The following is a 16,979-nucleotide window of genomic DNA, read 5'->3' as shown; positions in this document are numbered from 1 at the left end:
AAAAACACAATTTTTTCACTTTTAAAATAAGTTTTACAGGTTTTTCTACAAAAAAATAACGTAAGCATAAATAATCTTTTGATTTGTGATATCAATTATATAGTAGTGTATTATTTTTAGCTTCACCAATTATTGTGATTTCACATTTAAATTATTCCGATCTTTTTAAATGTACATTAGATAAAATTTTAATTACATTAACAATTAAAATGAAATTTGTCATTAAGTTTTTTAAAAATCTAATAATAAAATAATGGCAAGATTGTTTTAACAAAATTTTATCAAAATATTAACTAATATACTAAGTTATGACAAACATTTTTAATTTTTGCACTACCGAGACATTCTTCATGTCTATAAAATACACCAAATTGCCCTTCAGTTAATGCTCTTAATTTATTAAGCAAAATTATAGTTAGCCCTTCAGGGTTCTTGATGACTTTACAAGGCACGAGAGGTTTAGTATGTTGAAATCTAAATGAACAATATAAAACATTATTATTGGTTAATTCTTGAGGTTCTTCATTTATCCAATGAGGTTCTTTTGTAAAGCAAAGATTATTCCATATTGCTGGATGATGAGTACCTGAAACCTATATTAATATATAATTACAGTACTTATATAACATTGATTTTACAAGCTAATATGATGTTAAGCTAGCATTGGAGTCTTATAATAAAATTTCTTTAATTCCTATTAACTATATTAAGTTTAATATAAAAATATATATTATATTAGGTTAGTATTTTCGATCTTTGTATTATTAAAAATATTTTATGTAGAAACAGCTTTTATTATAAAATATTATTAATTTAAGACATACCACATAAATATTATTCTTTTCCAAGTCTTTATTGAACACAAAATATGGATGTTTGCAATTACTTAAGCAACATCTTTGACCAACTGTCCATTTGTGAACTCCAGTATGTTCGCCAACTGTTTGACCAGTGTCAATATCAATAAAATATCCTGGTTTTGAAGGGATAAACTGTAACAATAATTAAATTGATTGTAATTCAGAAATTTATTCACATAAAGAACTTTTTATATTAATTTTGTCAAATATTAATTTATACACTCATTATTTAAACATTGTAAAAAAATAATTTTAAAACTATAAATAAATGTGTCAAAGTAAAGCTTACTTCGCCAATGAAATCCTTAAATCTTCTTTTCCCAACAAAACAGATTCCTGTACTGTCTTTCTTATTAGCTACTTGAAGTAATCCTTCCTTTCTAGCAATCTCTCTAACTTCACCCTTCAAATGATTTGCTATAGGGAACATACATCTTCTAAGAGAAAACTGTTTTACTTGTGATAAGAAGAAAGTTTGATCTTTGTGTTTGTCAATTGGCTGTAATAATCTTACACCTATGAAAAATTCATAAGTAATTATTTGATGATACAAGTGAAACATTATTAATGTTTAAAAAAGTCATTTATACCTTCATTTTCTTTATAATTTTTTAAAAAGGGTCCAAAAGATGTGTTTGCATAGTGACCAGTGGCTATAGCATCAACTGCTAAATTAACCCTGCAATGTTCAAAGAAACTATCAAATTTTATGTATCTATTGCATAATATGTCAGGGTTTGGCGTGAGTCCCGACTCATACTCCTTCAGTAAGACTGTGAAGACTTCATTCCAATATTCCTTTATAAAATGAACTCTATGCAATGGAATATCAAGCTTACGGCAGACAAATGAGGCATCTTCATAATCTTTTTCATCTGAACAAAACCCAAATTCATAGTTTCCGTCCCAGTTCCTCATGAAGACTCCTTCCACTTGATAATCTAGAATTCGAGATTTTTATTATATCGTTTCAGTTACAATATATTAAGTAAACTGGAATTTTTATTACTTGGATTTGAATCAAAAACTAACTTGCTCTTTTCAGTAGCAATGCAGCAACTGCACTATCTACACCTCCTGAAATACCTACAGCTATTTTTTTAAACATCTGTTGGTTTGATCTTTTCCTTTTATCTTAATATAAAATTCATAAGTAAAAGTCAGCTCAGCATGTTTATTTTAATGACATTTGTGACAATGTGACAGTGTTATCCTTATCACTTTTGACAGCAAGCAAAGAGTAAGACGACTTCAGAAAATAAGATACCTGTGTTGCCCACCTTAGCAAAATAAAAAGGAGCAAATTCAACTTTAAAAAACAGCAGAAAACAGTAATATGGTAATAATTTCAAAACTGTTTCATGTGATTAATTTATGTTTATAATTCAGCTCATGCTTGACGGTGAAGGAAATGTCGTGGGGAAACCTGCATGTGGCTAATTCCACTGAATTTCTGCCATACGTGTATTTCACTAACCCGCATTGGAGCAGTGGATGAAATAAGCTACAAACCTTTTCCTCAAAAAAGGAGAGTAGGCCTTAGCCCAGCCGTGGGATCTCCACAGGCTGTTACTTTACTTACTGGTACGGACTAATACTCAAACAAGACATGTTCTAAATGGACGTATTTTAGTCTTCAATTTGAAAGGCTTTTAAAATATCTGCTTCTTTTAACATGTATAATATCATTGTTTGTAACATATTACCTTTATTATTTACTGCCATCGAAACACATTTGAAGTCCGTCCAAGGACTGAATCTAATCGAATTGATGGCTAGTGCACAATACATCAATGACACAAACAACAAAATCAAAAGAAAAACTTTTATGCTTATTGCACTGGTGCAATAAGCATTATAGATCATTGTTGATATCTATCTATATCTATGTGATATTCCTATCTATATTACTTTATAATACAATAGTTTTATTTATTTTTTGTAGTCTATTTAACTCAGATTTGGACGAAATAAATTGCATTATTTTTAATTCTATCTCCATTCACCCCATTTTACACTATTAATAATAATTTATCTCAAATCTTAAGTTATAATTATTGTTACACAATTTTCTAAAATTTAATTATATATTTTCAATTTTAAAGTTAATATAATAACTTAAACTAAATTATCTGTAATTTAAAATGATTTGACAACTTTTAAGGTTATACCTATGAGATTTGTATTGTCATTGTTGCGGCAACCAAATAACAAAATAATTTTACTTTTAAGTTTTGAAATATCTGACCAACATGTCTAATATCAATTTGCAATGTTTGTTGGGAATACAATGCAACGACTTTGTTATGATTGCTGCTGATCAAACTAATGGCCATAGTATTATGGTAATGAAAGACGGTGAGTTAAGGAGATTTTGTTTTCAAATATGTAATGCATTATTACCAGATTATTGTGTAATTAAAATTCTTTTACAGATGAAGAAAAGATTTACAAAATATCCGATAAATTGGTAATGGGTGTTATTGGTGATTCTGGAGATACGAATCAATTTGCTGAATATATTGCCAAGAACATTCAACTTTACAAAATGCGTAACGGATATGAGTTAGGACCATCTGCCGCGGCAAATTTTACTCGAAGAAATCTTGCAGAATATTTAAGAAGCAGCGTAAGTATACTTGGTCTTTGGTTAAATATATAACAATTATATTTTACTAATGTTGTTGCTGACTCCAAATTGGTAACTTTTTTCGTGTGTGTTAAAGTTGCATGCAAAATACTTTTTTATATTGCACAATATACTTTTGCAAAATTTATGCCAAAGATGATTTTCTAATTTTTAGAGTCCATATTTTGTGAATTTGCTTATGGGAGGCTATGACAAGGAGAATGGTCCAGAACTATACTTCATGGATTATCTAGCCTCTAGTATGAAAGTACCATTTGCTGCTCATGGTTATGGTGGATACCTCAGCTTGAGTATTATGGATCGTTATCATAAGAAAGGTAATTTTTTTTATTGAAGTTGAAGATTTTGTTTATAACTATTGTATTTGGATAGATGATTGTTCTATAATGATTATGTATTGAAAATTACAAACTTTTTTTACCTTTATGTATATTGCTTCGTTTAAATTAAAATTTTGTTCTAAATATGATGAATTTTTTTTTATGTTACAAAATACAAACAAATTCCAAGCATAAGATGCTAATTTATTGTCCATGAAATTGGCAGTTGCATATTTAAATAATTGACCATTATTAAAATATGCTTTAAATTATAAAATACTTAGTTATTAAATTAAATATTTATGGAAATAATTATAAAATGAAGTATTGAGATATAATTTTTAGGTGTATTAACTGGTGTGTTTTTTCCTTTTTTAATTTTAAGGAAGACATAATTTACATATATTTGTCTTAAAAAAACAAAAAGCACAATAACTTCTAAGTACACATATTAAGAAAAGTTAGATCCATCCATTATATTACATAAAGGATTCTATTGTATTTATCTGTTTAAAAAAAAACCCTTTTGATCTCTGTATGTCATTTCATTTTATTAATACTTTGATAACATTATATGTTTACTTTTTCTTAGATGCTACCGAAGAGGAAGCTTATAATATCCTGAAAAAGTGTGTGGAAGAAGTGCATAGGCGTTTATTTGTTAGTCTCCCTAACTTCCAAGTAACTGTGGTTAACAGAGATGGAATTAAAACTTTGCCTGTCATTAATGCTGCATCCTTGAAATGAATTTCAATTTAAGTATAAATTATATATAATGTTCAATTGTTTTATTTTCTCTCCCAAAACGTTTATGTAATTTGTGAAACTAATTTTGCACCTACACTGTTCGTTTATTTTCAAGACTGTAATAATAGTTGCAAAGCTGTTTAAATTAATTGAAATGTTTTTTAGAATAACTTTGTTTATTGTTGTGGTTAATTTTTCTCAATATTATAATAATTTTTAAGTCATATTGACATTGTTGAATATTTAGTTGAGTGTACAAGGTATATTATTACTTACACTTAACACTAGTAAACTGAAAGTAATTTTTATTTATGAATATTGATTACTTCAGATATTCTAATTTTTTTTGAGGTACTTTACATTATTTTTAGTATTATTTTTCATTTTAAAATATAACAACTTACATAAAAAAACTAAAGATCTAGATAGTTGTAATAATTTTTTTTATTATATTTGATTAGGTAAAGCTATGTATATCTGACAAACCAAATTAATATCTTCAAGTTTTATTTCTTTCCGGACTTGACGAAGGGGGTGCATCCTGATTTTCAGATTGTGAATTATTTGCATTTTCATTATCACCTCCATTTTCACCTTCATTATCAGATTGATCTAGAACAATTTTTTTATTGAATATAATTATTTTGTTGATTATAATTACTTTCAGCAAATAACACAATTTAAAACTTAATGAAAGGGTTAAATACAAAACATTTTCATTGCTCACCTTTTTTATCAGCAGGCATGTCTTCTGTTCTGTTAGCAACTTGGAAGTGGTACTCAAGTTCATCAAAATCAAATACTTGATCTGTTGGCAACAGACATGGCAAGTATGCTGGAAAAGTTGGCTTGCATGCTATTACTGAAAAAATAAACAATAAATTGTTTCACACTATAAATTGATTTCACTGGTGGTAGGCTTTGTGCATGCGCGCAGTTTGGGTAAGTACCACCTACTCATCAAATATTCTACCACAAAACAGTAGTACTTGGTATTGTTGAGTTCCGGTTTGAAGGGTGAGTGAACTAGTGTAATTACAGGCATAAAAGACATAATATCTTAGTTCCTAAGGTAGGTGACGAATTGGCGATGTAAGTGGTGGTTAACATTTCTTACAATGTCAATGTCTATGAGTATTTGGTGACCACTTACCATCAGGTGGCCCATATACTTGTCCTATTGCCTGACTTACTACTACTACTTACGATTCTGCATAACTATATGAACATCTGGATTGATGGATTCTTTAATAACATCAGGATAACAAGTACAAGTAAATTCTAGACATAGAAAAATTAAGATTTGGACAAGAATATGTAAAGGTCACCTTAATTATAACATTTGTAGCATAGTCAATTATAACTATAATAAACTTAAACTTAGTATGTATTTTGCTTAATATAAATATTCAAAATTAATAGTGAGTGTCGCTATATCTACTTACAAGGAAATACTTGATTATCGTCAGTGTTGAATAGATTGTGTGTCTCACTGGTTTTAGCCAAAAACTTAGTTAATGCTCTTTCAATATCTCGCTTCTGGTTAGCAGCTTTCTCTCTTATTGCTTCATACTCGGTCACAGGTTGCTTGTGTGTCTAATTCAATGAAAAAACAATTTGATTTTATTATTCCAACCACAAGAGAGGAAATAACCAAATTTGACATTAAATTTACATTATATTTTTGGATTTTCTATGAAATTCTGTATGAATTTGCAAAAATACTGTTTGTTAGTGGATATAAATAATTAAGTTTGATATATATTTGCTGAGTGGTGAAACGTAACAAACATACTTAGTTTCGCATTTATAATATAAGATGATTTATTTAAATTTTTGAGGATGTGATAAAATAATGTAATTATTTTAAAACTAATTTATTTTTAAGATTTTTATTGGGTGATTAATAAATTATTCAACAAATATATACTTACAGGTGTTCTAATATAAGCATGAGGATCAGGTAACGGTGGCAGATGAAATGGTATATGAGGTGCTGGCTTAGCCTTCGACCCAGCAGATAACATGGCTGGTGTGCGTGGCACTGGAACTTGCTGTGGAGGCTGAATTACATGCCTGTTTGGCCGAGCTGCATATTGTTCTATACCTTGAAGATTTATACCTACAATATTGAGTAGTTAAGGAATGTAATTGATAAATTTAATTGATTTATGTTATTTAATATATATGTATAAGGTAATTCATTAACAAAAACATACCCATATTAATAATAGCCATCATGACATCGCCGATGACTGGTTCCACCCTTCCAGAGAGTTCACAATAGCCTTTAGCTGAATTACCAACTTCTGTTAAAACTGTAAGCAAAATAAAACTAAGCCAATTACTCTACTAGAATTACTATTAGTTAACTAATTATTCCTAGTATTTTGTAATAATATGTTAAGGAAAAGGGTTTAACTTACAACACTGAACAATTTCTGTGAGTGTTTCTAAAGACATTTTATCCGTAGCATGAAAGCCAGTTTCTAGGAGAACCGTTGAGACAGCTATGTTTAATATTCTTCGCCGTGCATCACATGAACTTTCAACTTTTTCAGTGTTCTCAGACATTTTGGTTTAGGCCACAAATGTTATGTTATAAGTATAATTATTGCTTGCTTGTTTGTATCGCTAATTTAGTAAATAACTTTTTAGTTAAAAGAATAACACAGTCTAAGGATTTGGGACACGAAATTATAAATATGGAATAAAGTTATTGCAATGTATTAAAGAATCTTTTAACTCCGTTTGCAATATATAGCCAAAAACCAAATTACTAAGGTAAAGGTACACAAACCACGAACACAACAGTCAACACAATCGACAGGCGTAAGGCGACAGGACGACAAGCCACAGAATGCAGATTATTAATATATAGTGTATTATCTATGCTGCAGATGGATTTATGATACACAGAGTTGACAATCTTGTGGTAATATTGATTGTTATATCTAGGGTAATTTGATTAAAACACTGATTATTTTCAATAGTAAATTAAATTAGGTACTAGTTTGCACAATTTGTACGGTATGGCCATTATTATGAGATTAATTTCGAGCACAACAAAATAGTGGTAGAGAGGTAGCTTTAACTATTAATGTTATTTAAAATAATTTGAATTTTAGAAAAATTATTTAAAAAATTTGAATGTATAGAAATTATTTTAAGAAAATTGTCTTTATTCTAGCCCAAATTAAAATATACTTTATTGAAGTTTAACTTTACAGTATTATATAGTATAAAAAAATTGGTAGGTACTGTTTTTCATAATTTAAATAACATACGATTACGTATAACAATAAAATACAAATAAATATTGGATTGAGTTTTATGCTTTTATTATAATTTTTTTTTACACAAGTTATGTATACCTAAACCTGCTATATTTGTATCTACCAATCCGCGTTGGAGCGCGTGCTGTAATAAGATCCTAACTTTCTCTTAAAATGGCGAGGAGACCTTAGGATACCAGCTGTGGGAAAAAAAATATATTAAAAAACTAGAAAATTACAAGCTTCAAATTTAAGACATGATCACACCGAACTGATCGATTTTCTAGTATTTTGGAACTTTATTATAAAAATATAAAAATTACAAAATTTTATATTGTATAATAAAAAAAAACATATTTTTTTTTCGATTATTTAATAATCCGATCCGAAAATATAAGAATTAGCCGATTTAAGACATCGATTCTAAATTTGACCCGGTTTTTGAACGTATCTAGTAAAATGAAGTGTTGTGATATGTGAATGGATTCCTTGTTTCTTCTTCCGTTTTATTTCCATCCAGTCTTACAAAGTCTATCAGATCTGTTGGATTAAAATATACATAATTTAATAAATTACAGAACATTTTAAAGGTACATAAACAAATTGTAACAAATATTCTATATTAGAATTAGACAATAATAATTTGGAAGACATTCAGTTTGGTAAGTACATTTCTTGACAATTGATTAATTTTAACCCGTATGAAAGTTGTGTTAATGCAACATTATTTTAGGGCGTTATTTTGGATCTGGAACGGAATATCATTGACTGAGACAATGGTGAGAGTATACGCATTAGCAGTTCTCTATAAGGGAGTGAATAGTGCTACAGTATTAAAGGCTGCATACGATTTGCAGAGCTTCAGCTTCTTTCAGAGATCGTCTGTTCAAGAATTTATGACTTTCATAAGTAAAACTGTGGTAGAAAGAACACAACCAGCATCAAGGCAATCTGTCAAAGAGGGGGAATATATGCTCCAAGTTTATGTAAGAGCTGACAACTTGGCAGGAGTATTAATATCGGATCAAGAATATCCAAACAGAGTGGCACACACTCTAATAACAAAGTTTCTGGACGAATTTGCAGTCAAAGTGCCACCTAATAATTGGCCTACAGCAAATGAAACTACAGTAGACTTTCCTGTTTTGCCCCAGTATTTGGCCAAATACCAAAATCCTAAAGAAGCAGATGCCTTAACAAAGATACAGAATGATTTGGATGAGACTAAAATTATTCTCCACGATACCATCAAAGCAGTATTAGAAAGAGGTGAAAAGCTAGATGACTTGGTAGAAAAATCTGATAGTCTTACAACACACAGCAAAGCATTTTATAAGACAGCACGAAAAACTAACAGCTGTTGTAACTTCTGAGTTATGATCCTGGCCATGTATAAAATTATAGTAGATATTTTTCTTGTATGGAAATTTGAATATTATTGTTCCATGTTATCTCATGTGTGATAAGCTTTTGCTGTATAGTGTTATAATGTTATAAAATACCTTAAAAATATTTAGCCTTATTTTAGTTTTTAGGGATTCCATATTTGAAATTTTCAATTTAAATAAAACTGAGGGAAAAAATGTGACAAGATCTTAGTTGGGACAGTAGTACTCTAAACATGCCTTATATTTCACCTACATGGGTATAAGACTTGGGTGAAATACATTAACTTAATCTTATAGATCATGAAATATTTTAATTTTAAAATTTAAATATATTCTCTACAATGACTTATAAATTAAATTATTCCGACTTAAATAAACTCAGATAAAGAAAATGATTTGGATAATTTATTTTAAAGATTGCAGTGTATGAGTAAAGAGATTACAATTTTATTGTACTGTAAATTAGTAATGCAATAGATTTTAAATAAAAAATTGATGGAAATATTGTAATAAAATGTGTAAATTATATCATACTTAGTTAATATATTTATATCATTGAAATTTTAATTTACATTGAGATAAACAAATAGACCAGCTTACATATATTGTAATAACATAATTATTGATTTGAAGAAAATGTAAATGTTATTAGAAAATTGGAAAAATATTGTTATTCAAATGATGTTCATATGTCACTTATAACTACATAAGATTAAGCTACCTCTGTTTTATAAAGGATTTTAAGTCTGACATGTGGATTAGTAAAAAATTGAGATGGCCCAGTGAATAAAATGAATAAGCGGATCTCGACTCAAAATCATGACGCTAAATCCAGGCTAGCAGTCTGATCGTGAGTCTTCATTATTCATAATTTATCTCATGCTCTGTGATGAATGAGAGCTTTGTGAGGAATATGGGTCAGATAAAATTAAGCAACAGCTCCAAATATGTACAAGTAAATAAATAAATAATTAAAATTGTTTATTTACTAACTTACTAGTGAGTTGGAAAAGCATGTTGGAATAGGCTTTAAACCTCTTCTCTTCTCTCTCTAAGAGGAAGCTTTTATCCAGCATTAGAAACCAAAAGTTTCAATATAGTAAAAATAAAATATGGTTAATTCAAGATAATAAATTTTCAAGTACTTTTGGTTTTTAGATTTCTAAAGATATTTTTTCCATCACTGTGTGGTGTTTTTTTTTTTATAATATATAATAGGAAGGTGGACGAGCATATGGGCCACCTGATGATAAGTGGTCACCAACGCCCATAGACATTGGCACTGTAAGAAATGTTAACCATCGCTTACATCACCAATGCACCACCAACCTTGGGAACTAAGATGTTTTGTCCCTTGTGCCTGTAATTACACTGGCTCACTCACCCTTCAAACCGGAACACAACAATACCAAGTACTGCTGTCTGGCGGTAGAATATCTGATGAGTGGGTGGTACCTACCCAGACGAGACGAGTGATTGTGTAAAGATATACTCAATAACATGTAACTGCCAATATAGTATGGCAGCTATAAATCCACCATGCTAATCTGAATTTTGTATCATTCTCAATAATAAGAGATGAAAAGAAAAGAAGCCTGCCTACACTTTTCCACATTTCATTGTTTTAATATGAGATGTTCATAGCATAAGCTGTAAATTTATTGTTTATATTAATTTTGTAAGATATCTATAAAAATTATGAGTAGTTACAAAACAAATATAGAAGAAGAGAATATTTTATTATTTGAATTCTTCATTTTGTTTATATATTGTAATTACCTTTAGTAGACTAAAGTTTATTTTATTATGTTAAAGAAAAAAAACCATAATTTAATGATAACATTATTCTATGTGTCATTATAAATGTACACATAGAATAATGTTAAGACCTTAGTGATTTTAGTAATTTTTTTATTAATATTTTAAGTTCACAATTGAATTTGTTTATAAAGGTATTTTAAACATTGCAAAAAGTAGGTTTTGGTTTATGTATTTTAAAAATAATGTTTAGTTAAATTGTTTTAACATGCATCACAAATATGGATTCCTAGATGATTTATCTAAAATATGTAAATTGATTAAAAGTAAAATGCATTTTAAAAAGATGTAATTGAGTAGAGTACATGACAATATGGTTTGTAAATTAATTAACATGGTAATGATCCATGTTGAATAACATTTTCAAAGTTAAACTAGAGCTTGGACGTGTCTGATAGAGTTCAATGGTTTCCAATGAGTATTATATTATGTGTGTTGGAGGTATCGTGGTATTGCTTATGTATAGTGTTATGCACAAGTTATGTTAAACACTAGATTTTCGTAGATGTAGCCCGGCTAGTAATCGTGTTGTATCCATCATTTAGGGGGTTAATCTGTGTATAACTTGTAAACAGAGACTGTGAACTTATTATAATTGTTTATATATATATTTTTTTTTTTTTGAAACCCGTTTTTTCGATTAACTATAATCATTTAAAGAGAGAATTGACAATTATAAAGTCTATTAACATGCCAACATTGTTGTTACAATGCATAAAAAGGATTCAAGTGAGAACTTAACGCAAAATATCATAAAATATGAATGATGGTAAAGAAAAATATTAGATTACTAAATCAGGTAAATTATGTACAGTTAAAACTGTTTATAAAAAGAAAAATGTTTTATTGATAACAATTAAGCATTACTAGTTGCAAGGCCCTTGTACTATTTACACCCATGTTACTGGGTACTCCGCTCTTTCACCAAGCCATACAAAAGCTACCAATAATTCATTGATCCTAAAATATGAACTTAAAAGCATCCTGAATTACATAATTCTAACTTTATACGTATGAGAGTGTGTCTGTGTGTGTGAGTATGAGTTTGTACCATATTTGATGTTGTTTTGCCATGTCATAATACGTTTGCTACGAGTGTTTAGAAAACACACAGGTTTAGAAGCAACAGCGTCACACCCGATTTGACGTAAGTTTGAGTTCAATTTCTTTGGTGTACGCAGCATTATAAAGCATTACTGTGCTCATAAATACCAGAAGGCCACAGAAGTGCAAGGGGGTTTGTTTGGAAAGTAGCTACGTAAATAATTATTATGACCGAAGAACGTTAGATTGTTGCCGGATTAAGTCGTTATTGTGGTATGCTCACAGGTACTAGGGCCGCAGAAATGTGCAGTGCGGTGCTAGTTGTTTCTGAACGAGACTTTGGAAGTGGGGCGGCTTATTTATAAGAATCGCTTCTTACGTAGAATATATTTCATTGGGTCACGTGTTAAACTGTTGCTGGGGTTTTAAATAGCACAACGGGGTCTCCGGAATCGAGAATTTAGGGAGCGCCGTGGATCCTGCTACCCAAAGCTCGGGGGATACAGAGAAAAGGTGAAAAAAAACCAAATTGACTATTCAGAATGAATGATTTACGTAAATATGCTGAATATTCATGGCGATTATTTTATTCAATATTCAACATTGGTGGGCAAGGAATTAAATTATACACCGATTAAAAAATTTGCTAATTTATTTTATTTTAGTCTTCTCAAGTGTTTTATATCGTCGGCACGGTACGATGCGCAAGCGATCCCATGACGCCCCCTCGAAGAGACGGAGTAGGTACCGTTTTTTTTAGTGAGTATTCCGGCGCCTTTAGCGCCTGCGAGTCCCCCATATTCACAGTTCATGTTTGGGAAACGCGTAAATGCGTCTTTCCAGCGAAAAAAAGAAAAAAGTGTTTTATATCGTATATTTGTCGAAAATTGTATTAGACTTCGCTGTAATTATTATCAGGAATAATAAAATATCTTAAATTAACGATATACGAACAATCAAAAACGATTATATAATAACGATTTACTAAAAATGTAAATCGTGACTGAAAAAACCCTCTCCACGCGAACTCAGACTTGACAGGTTCCTTCATAACTTACTGCCACTTGTACTCATGCACGAGACTATAGTTTTTTGTACCTTTATATAATGAATTATTTTTAATTTAATCAAATGATTAATTACTTAATGAGGAAAATAAAACACAGGTTGAAATAAAAATACATATATTACTTTTACATCAATATTAAATTACAGCCAACGTAACTATGTAGGTTACAATAATAAAAATATACCTATATAATTTCCATTGAAACAAATAAATAATAAAAACAAGGTATTTTTCTTATTAGTAAACCTAATTCTAAAAATTATCATTGACTATAAGAAGGTTGCATTTACGGAATCCAGGTAACATTCTTTAAAACATTCCATCTACAAGCAAGGGAGAGCTCACTCATAGTAATAGTACTATTATGGAATTTACTCATTAATTCTATAATTAATTAGTAATGAGTAATAATATCGATGAAGTGTGTACGTGAATAATACTTCTAGGTTATGTATATATATATTTTTGAAATGGTAAAATTATATAATTTGTATATTTTATTGTATACATAATATTTTAATTTTATAGTCCGTTATTGTCTATTTTTAAAATGATTTGGAATACTTTCTATCCATTATATTATTTCGAAGTGTTTCGCGCTCACAATCCATCGACATTCGTATAACCTAAATAGAAAAGAGAATGGTATTACATTATTATTGAATAATAGAACTTTTGCAGCTAACTTTTTTGGCATCAAGCAAAGAATAAGAAAATAGTAAGAACTTAAGCTTTGGAATAGACACCAGTGAGATTATAATAATAATTAGCATAATAAAATTATTTTTTACACTTCGGTATAAATGGAAGATTTTTAATTGAAAACATAAATTAAGTTTTTATTTCTTTTATTTAAAAATTAAACCATACGCACTTTTCGTCGCACTTTCATGTGACACGAAATGTAAACAGTAGCAGCGTCGCTTAGAGTAGAGATTATTAGGTGTATTAAATCTTTGGTTTAAAATTAGATTTCGTTATGTTTCATTCAAAGTCGCTCAGCGTGTTATGGAGCGAGCTATGCTCGGAGTATCTTTGAAGGATAAGATCAGAAATGAGATTATCCGGAAAAGAACCGGAGTCACCGACATAGCTTGCAAAATTAGCAGGCTGAAGTGGCAGTGGGCTGGTCACGTATGTCGTAGGACCGATGGCCGTTGGAGCAGACGAGTCCTAGAGTGGAGACCGCGAATCGGCAAGCGCAGCGTAGGGCGCCCTCCAGCCAGATGGACCGACGACCTTAAGAAGGTGGCGGGCACCAACTGGATGCGGAAGGCGGAGGACAGGGAGCTTTGGCGCATTTTGGGAGAGGCCTATGTTCAGCAGTGGACAACGATTGGCTGTTGATAGATATGTTTCATTGACTTTTTTTATATAAATAAATTATTTAAATTGTTTTAAAACATTATTACTGTTTTTGGAACGTTTGACTGGAACGTATGCGCCTTAAAAAATAGCGTCATGCGTTATTTATTAATTGACATTAAAAGTTGGTAAGGGGCCCAAAATAACGTGTATCCAGACTCATAAAATAAAAATACTGTCAAAAGTTTGAAACCTCGTTCTGGAATGTTCGATACGAGTTTTCGTTTTGTTCCATGTTCAAGTACTTACCAAAGATTTTTGGGTTTGTTTACATTTCGTCTCATTTAAAGGTGCGACGATTATTAGTGTTTAATATTTACAAGTTGTTTGTGGTTTATTGTTAAATACAAAACAAAATCCCACTGGAAAGATAAAGTAACACATAATTAAGACTAAGTAAATATGTACAACATGTAGTCAAAAAAATATAGAAAGACAGCCGACAACGGAAATATTTTAGAGATACATTGTAAGAAACAGAAGAAAAGCAATTGTGCACAAATTGCATTTACATATAAATGCCCTTTAAATGATATCCCACTCAGGAACGATAAAGTTTCATATTTTCTTTGCTACATAAATATAATCGACACAATACATATATTATAAGAAAACAAACACTAAATTTACATGGTATTGTAAAACTTGCTTTATGAACTTAAATTAAAGTCTGAAATATGGAAGTCTTTTCATAACTTAAAATGAGTTTCTCGTGTTCTCGGACATAAACTCTAATGATAAGAGACTTTGCTATAGTAATCGTACAATATATCTCTTTCCGTTCAACACACTTGTTTACATCTATGCACTAATATTATATTTAAAATATGTTACAATGTTCCCACTTGTTATCTTTTTAAGTGTAAAATTTGACACTTAATGTGAAATAAAATTGTGTCAACGATTTGTTTTACAAAATAATGAGTACAATTTTATGTTGCAATAAAAGTTTTTTTTGCCTTTGAAAAATCAGTCTTTATAGACAATAGTGAAAAAATAACTTGATAAGCAGCCTTTATAAAATGGTTACAAAAGTTTTACTTGATTTGAAATATGGTTAACATTGGATCAGATTCTATTATTAAATAATCAAAAATATATATATTTAATTTTACACAGAAAAGTTTAATGTAAATGAACGTTGTCAAATTATGAGACTCATTATTAATTTTATGCTAATAATAATATAATAATAGGAAAATGTATTTTCTATATAAATTAAATAAAACCTAATGATGAAAGTTGTGATGAAAAAACCGGTATCAAAACAGTATACGTATCTAAAGTAAATAAAAAATAATTGATTTTTCTATTCAAGAGAAATAATTAATCAGCTTGATTAATTATTTCCTTCTTATTTATTTATTTATTTCATTGCGTCGATTGAACCTACTTCACATTATATTTGACTACCTTATTGATTTCATTGATCAATATGATAATTTGATACTCTTTAAAATTCAGTGAATTGCAAAATCAAGTCACAATATATCATAGGTTACGCTGTATTTAACTTATCAAAATAATAATTTATTATAGACTATAGGTAGATAACAATGTAACAATAAATTAAAATTAATTTTATTCGTATAAATGCCTTTTCCTTTAGCCAAACAAAACATGAGAAAATAATGTTAGACCGAAATACCCGAGAGACATAACACGAGAGAGTAAGTCAGCATCTACTACAAACACTCATTGCCTCTACAGAAGTAAGAATACACAATATTAGTCATCAATCCCAAAGCAAAAATAAACATGTTGCTATTCACAATTATACATTCATGATTTCCTTACGACTACTTATATTTTATAAAAAGGCATCCATTGTCAAAACTTCATCATCATGATTGATACACAATTTGCAAATCAATTTAATAAACAAGAAACATCACTACATTACAATACAAGCAACAGAACGACCGATCGGCGAATATTCAAAAGGAAAATGGTCACACACAATCTACTGGAATCGGGTTTTGTACTAATTAAGGTTTGACGAGACACTACGATGTAAAGTATACAATTCTCACGCCAGAGAAACCGAGATAGAACTCGGTACTTCTCGATCGCGAAATACCGCCCATTGACTTAACTCCAAGCTTTGGTGTTCACTCCTAATTGAATAAAAATACTTACAAAAATCTTGAGGTTCACCGAGCCCGAATTTATTTTTTGTAAAAATCGACATCCAAATGTTTCGATCGGTGGTTCATTTGTTGGGTACGTGTATCTTCTTGGACCTGAAGTCGTAGATTTTTCGGCAAAACAGTACTAGTTCTGGAGAGACGGAGGGCGGCAGCTTGGTATCGTTGGGCGCTAGCGCTGAGGTCACCTCGCTTGCAGGCAGCGCCGGGACTATTGAGGGCGCTATTGTAATTCCCTCTTCGGCTGCTTTTAGCCGTTTCTTGTATCTGTAAAAACGCAAATAATAATATTATAG

The 16,979-nt window shown here is 29.9% G+C and overlaps 5 protein-coding genes across 7 annotated transcripts in view; 2 read left to right on the top strand and 3 right to left on the bottom strand.

Moving 5' to 3' along the window:
• Window positions 1-175: 175 nt before the first annotated feature.
• LOC126769683 (mitochondrial tRNA-specific 2-thiouridylase 1) lies at window positions 176-2,046 on the bottom strand. 2 transcript variants are annotated; one of them, XM_050488590.1, is made up of 5 exons: window positions 1,893-2,046; window positions 1,451-1,801; window positions 1,150-1,376; window positions 825-992; window positions 176-593 (listed from the first exon to the last, which is right to left on the bottom strand). In XM_050488590.1, exons 1-5 carry the CDS (start codon window positions 1,966-1,968, stop codon window positions 294-296), a joined length of 1,122 nt encoding a protein of 373 aa, XP_050344547.1. In that variant the 5' UTR covers window positions 1,969-2,046; the 3' UTR covers window positions 176-293. The 2 variants fall into 2 exon arrangements, with proteins under 2 accessions (XP_050344547.1, XP_050344548.1); XM_050488591.1 differs by having other exon boundaries at window positions 177-593; window positions 1,870-1,935.
• A 912-nt stretch (window positions 2,047-2,958) lies between these two features.
• Window positions 2,959-4,608, top strand: LOC126769708 (proteasome subunit beta type-2). Its single transcript, XM_050488625.1, has 4 exons — window positions 2,959-3,218; window positions 3,296-3,489; window positions 3,665-3,827; window positions 4,423-4,608. The coding sequence occupies exons 1-4, from the start codon at window positions 3,113-3,115 to the stop codon at window positions 4,575-4,577; spliced, it is 618 nt and encodes a 205-aa protein (XP_050344582.1). The 5' UTR covers window positions 2,959-3,112; the 3' UTR covers window positions 4,578-4,608.
• A 395-nt stretch (window positions 4,609-5,003) lies between these two features.
• LOC126769700 (transcription initiation factor TFIID subunit 8) lies at window positions 5,004-7,414 on the bottom strand. Its single transcript, XM_050488615.1, has 6 exons — window positions 7,004-7,414; window positions 6,797-6,895; window positions 6,512-6,699; window positions 6,023-6,173; window positions 5,305-5,439; window positions 5,004-5,189 (listed from the first exon to the last, which is right to left on the bottom strand). The coding sequence occupies exons 1-6, from the start codon at window positions 7,149-7,151 to the stop codon at window positions 5,077-5,079; spliced, it is 834 nt and encodes a 277-aa protein (XP_050344572.1). The 5' UTR covers window positions 7,152-7,414; the 3' UTR covers window positions 5,004-5,076.
• Window positions 7,415-8,323: 909 nt separating this feature from the next.
• On the top strand, window positions 8,324-11,660 carry LOC126769709 (synaptobrevin homolog YKT6). Its single transcript, XM_050488626.1, has 2 exons — window positions 8,324-8,514; window positions 8,586-11,660. Exon 2 carries the CDS (start codon window positions 8,629-8,631, stop codon window positions 9,223-9,225), a length of 597 nt encoding a protein of 198 aa, XP_050344583.1. The 5' UTR covers window positions 8,324-8,514; window positions 8,586-8,628; the 3' UTR covers window positions 9,226-11,660.
• Window positions 11,661-13,269: 1,609 nt separating this feature from the next.
• The window catches only part of LOC126769657 (uncharacterized), a 205,942-nt gene continuing 202,232 nt past the window's right edge, over window positions 13,270-16,979 (bottom strand). For both annotated transcript variants that reach the window (XM_050488542.1, XM_050488543.1), the window contains exon 12: window positions 13,270-16,950. In XM_050488542.1, coding sequence (XP_050344499.1) covers window positions 16,749-16,950 — 202 coding nt within the window. In that variant the 3' untranslated portion in view covers window positions 13,270-16,748. The remainder of the gene's footprint in view (window positions 16,951-16,979) is intronic.

Source organism: Nymphalis io, chromosome 7 (genome assembly GCF_905147045.1).
Source record: "Nymphalis io chromosome 7, ilAglIoxx1.1, whole genome shotgun sequence".
NCBI classification, from domain to species: Eukaryota; Metazoa; Arthropoda; class Insecta; order Lepidoptera; family Nymphalidae; genus Nymphalis; species Nymphalis io.
The sequence above is the reverse complement of the archived record's forward strand: the minus strand, read 5'-3'. Positions and strand labels throughout refer to the sequence as shown.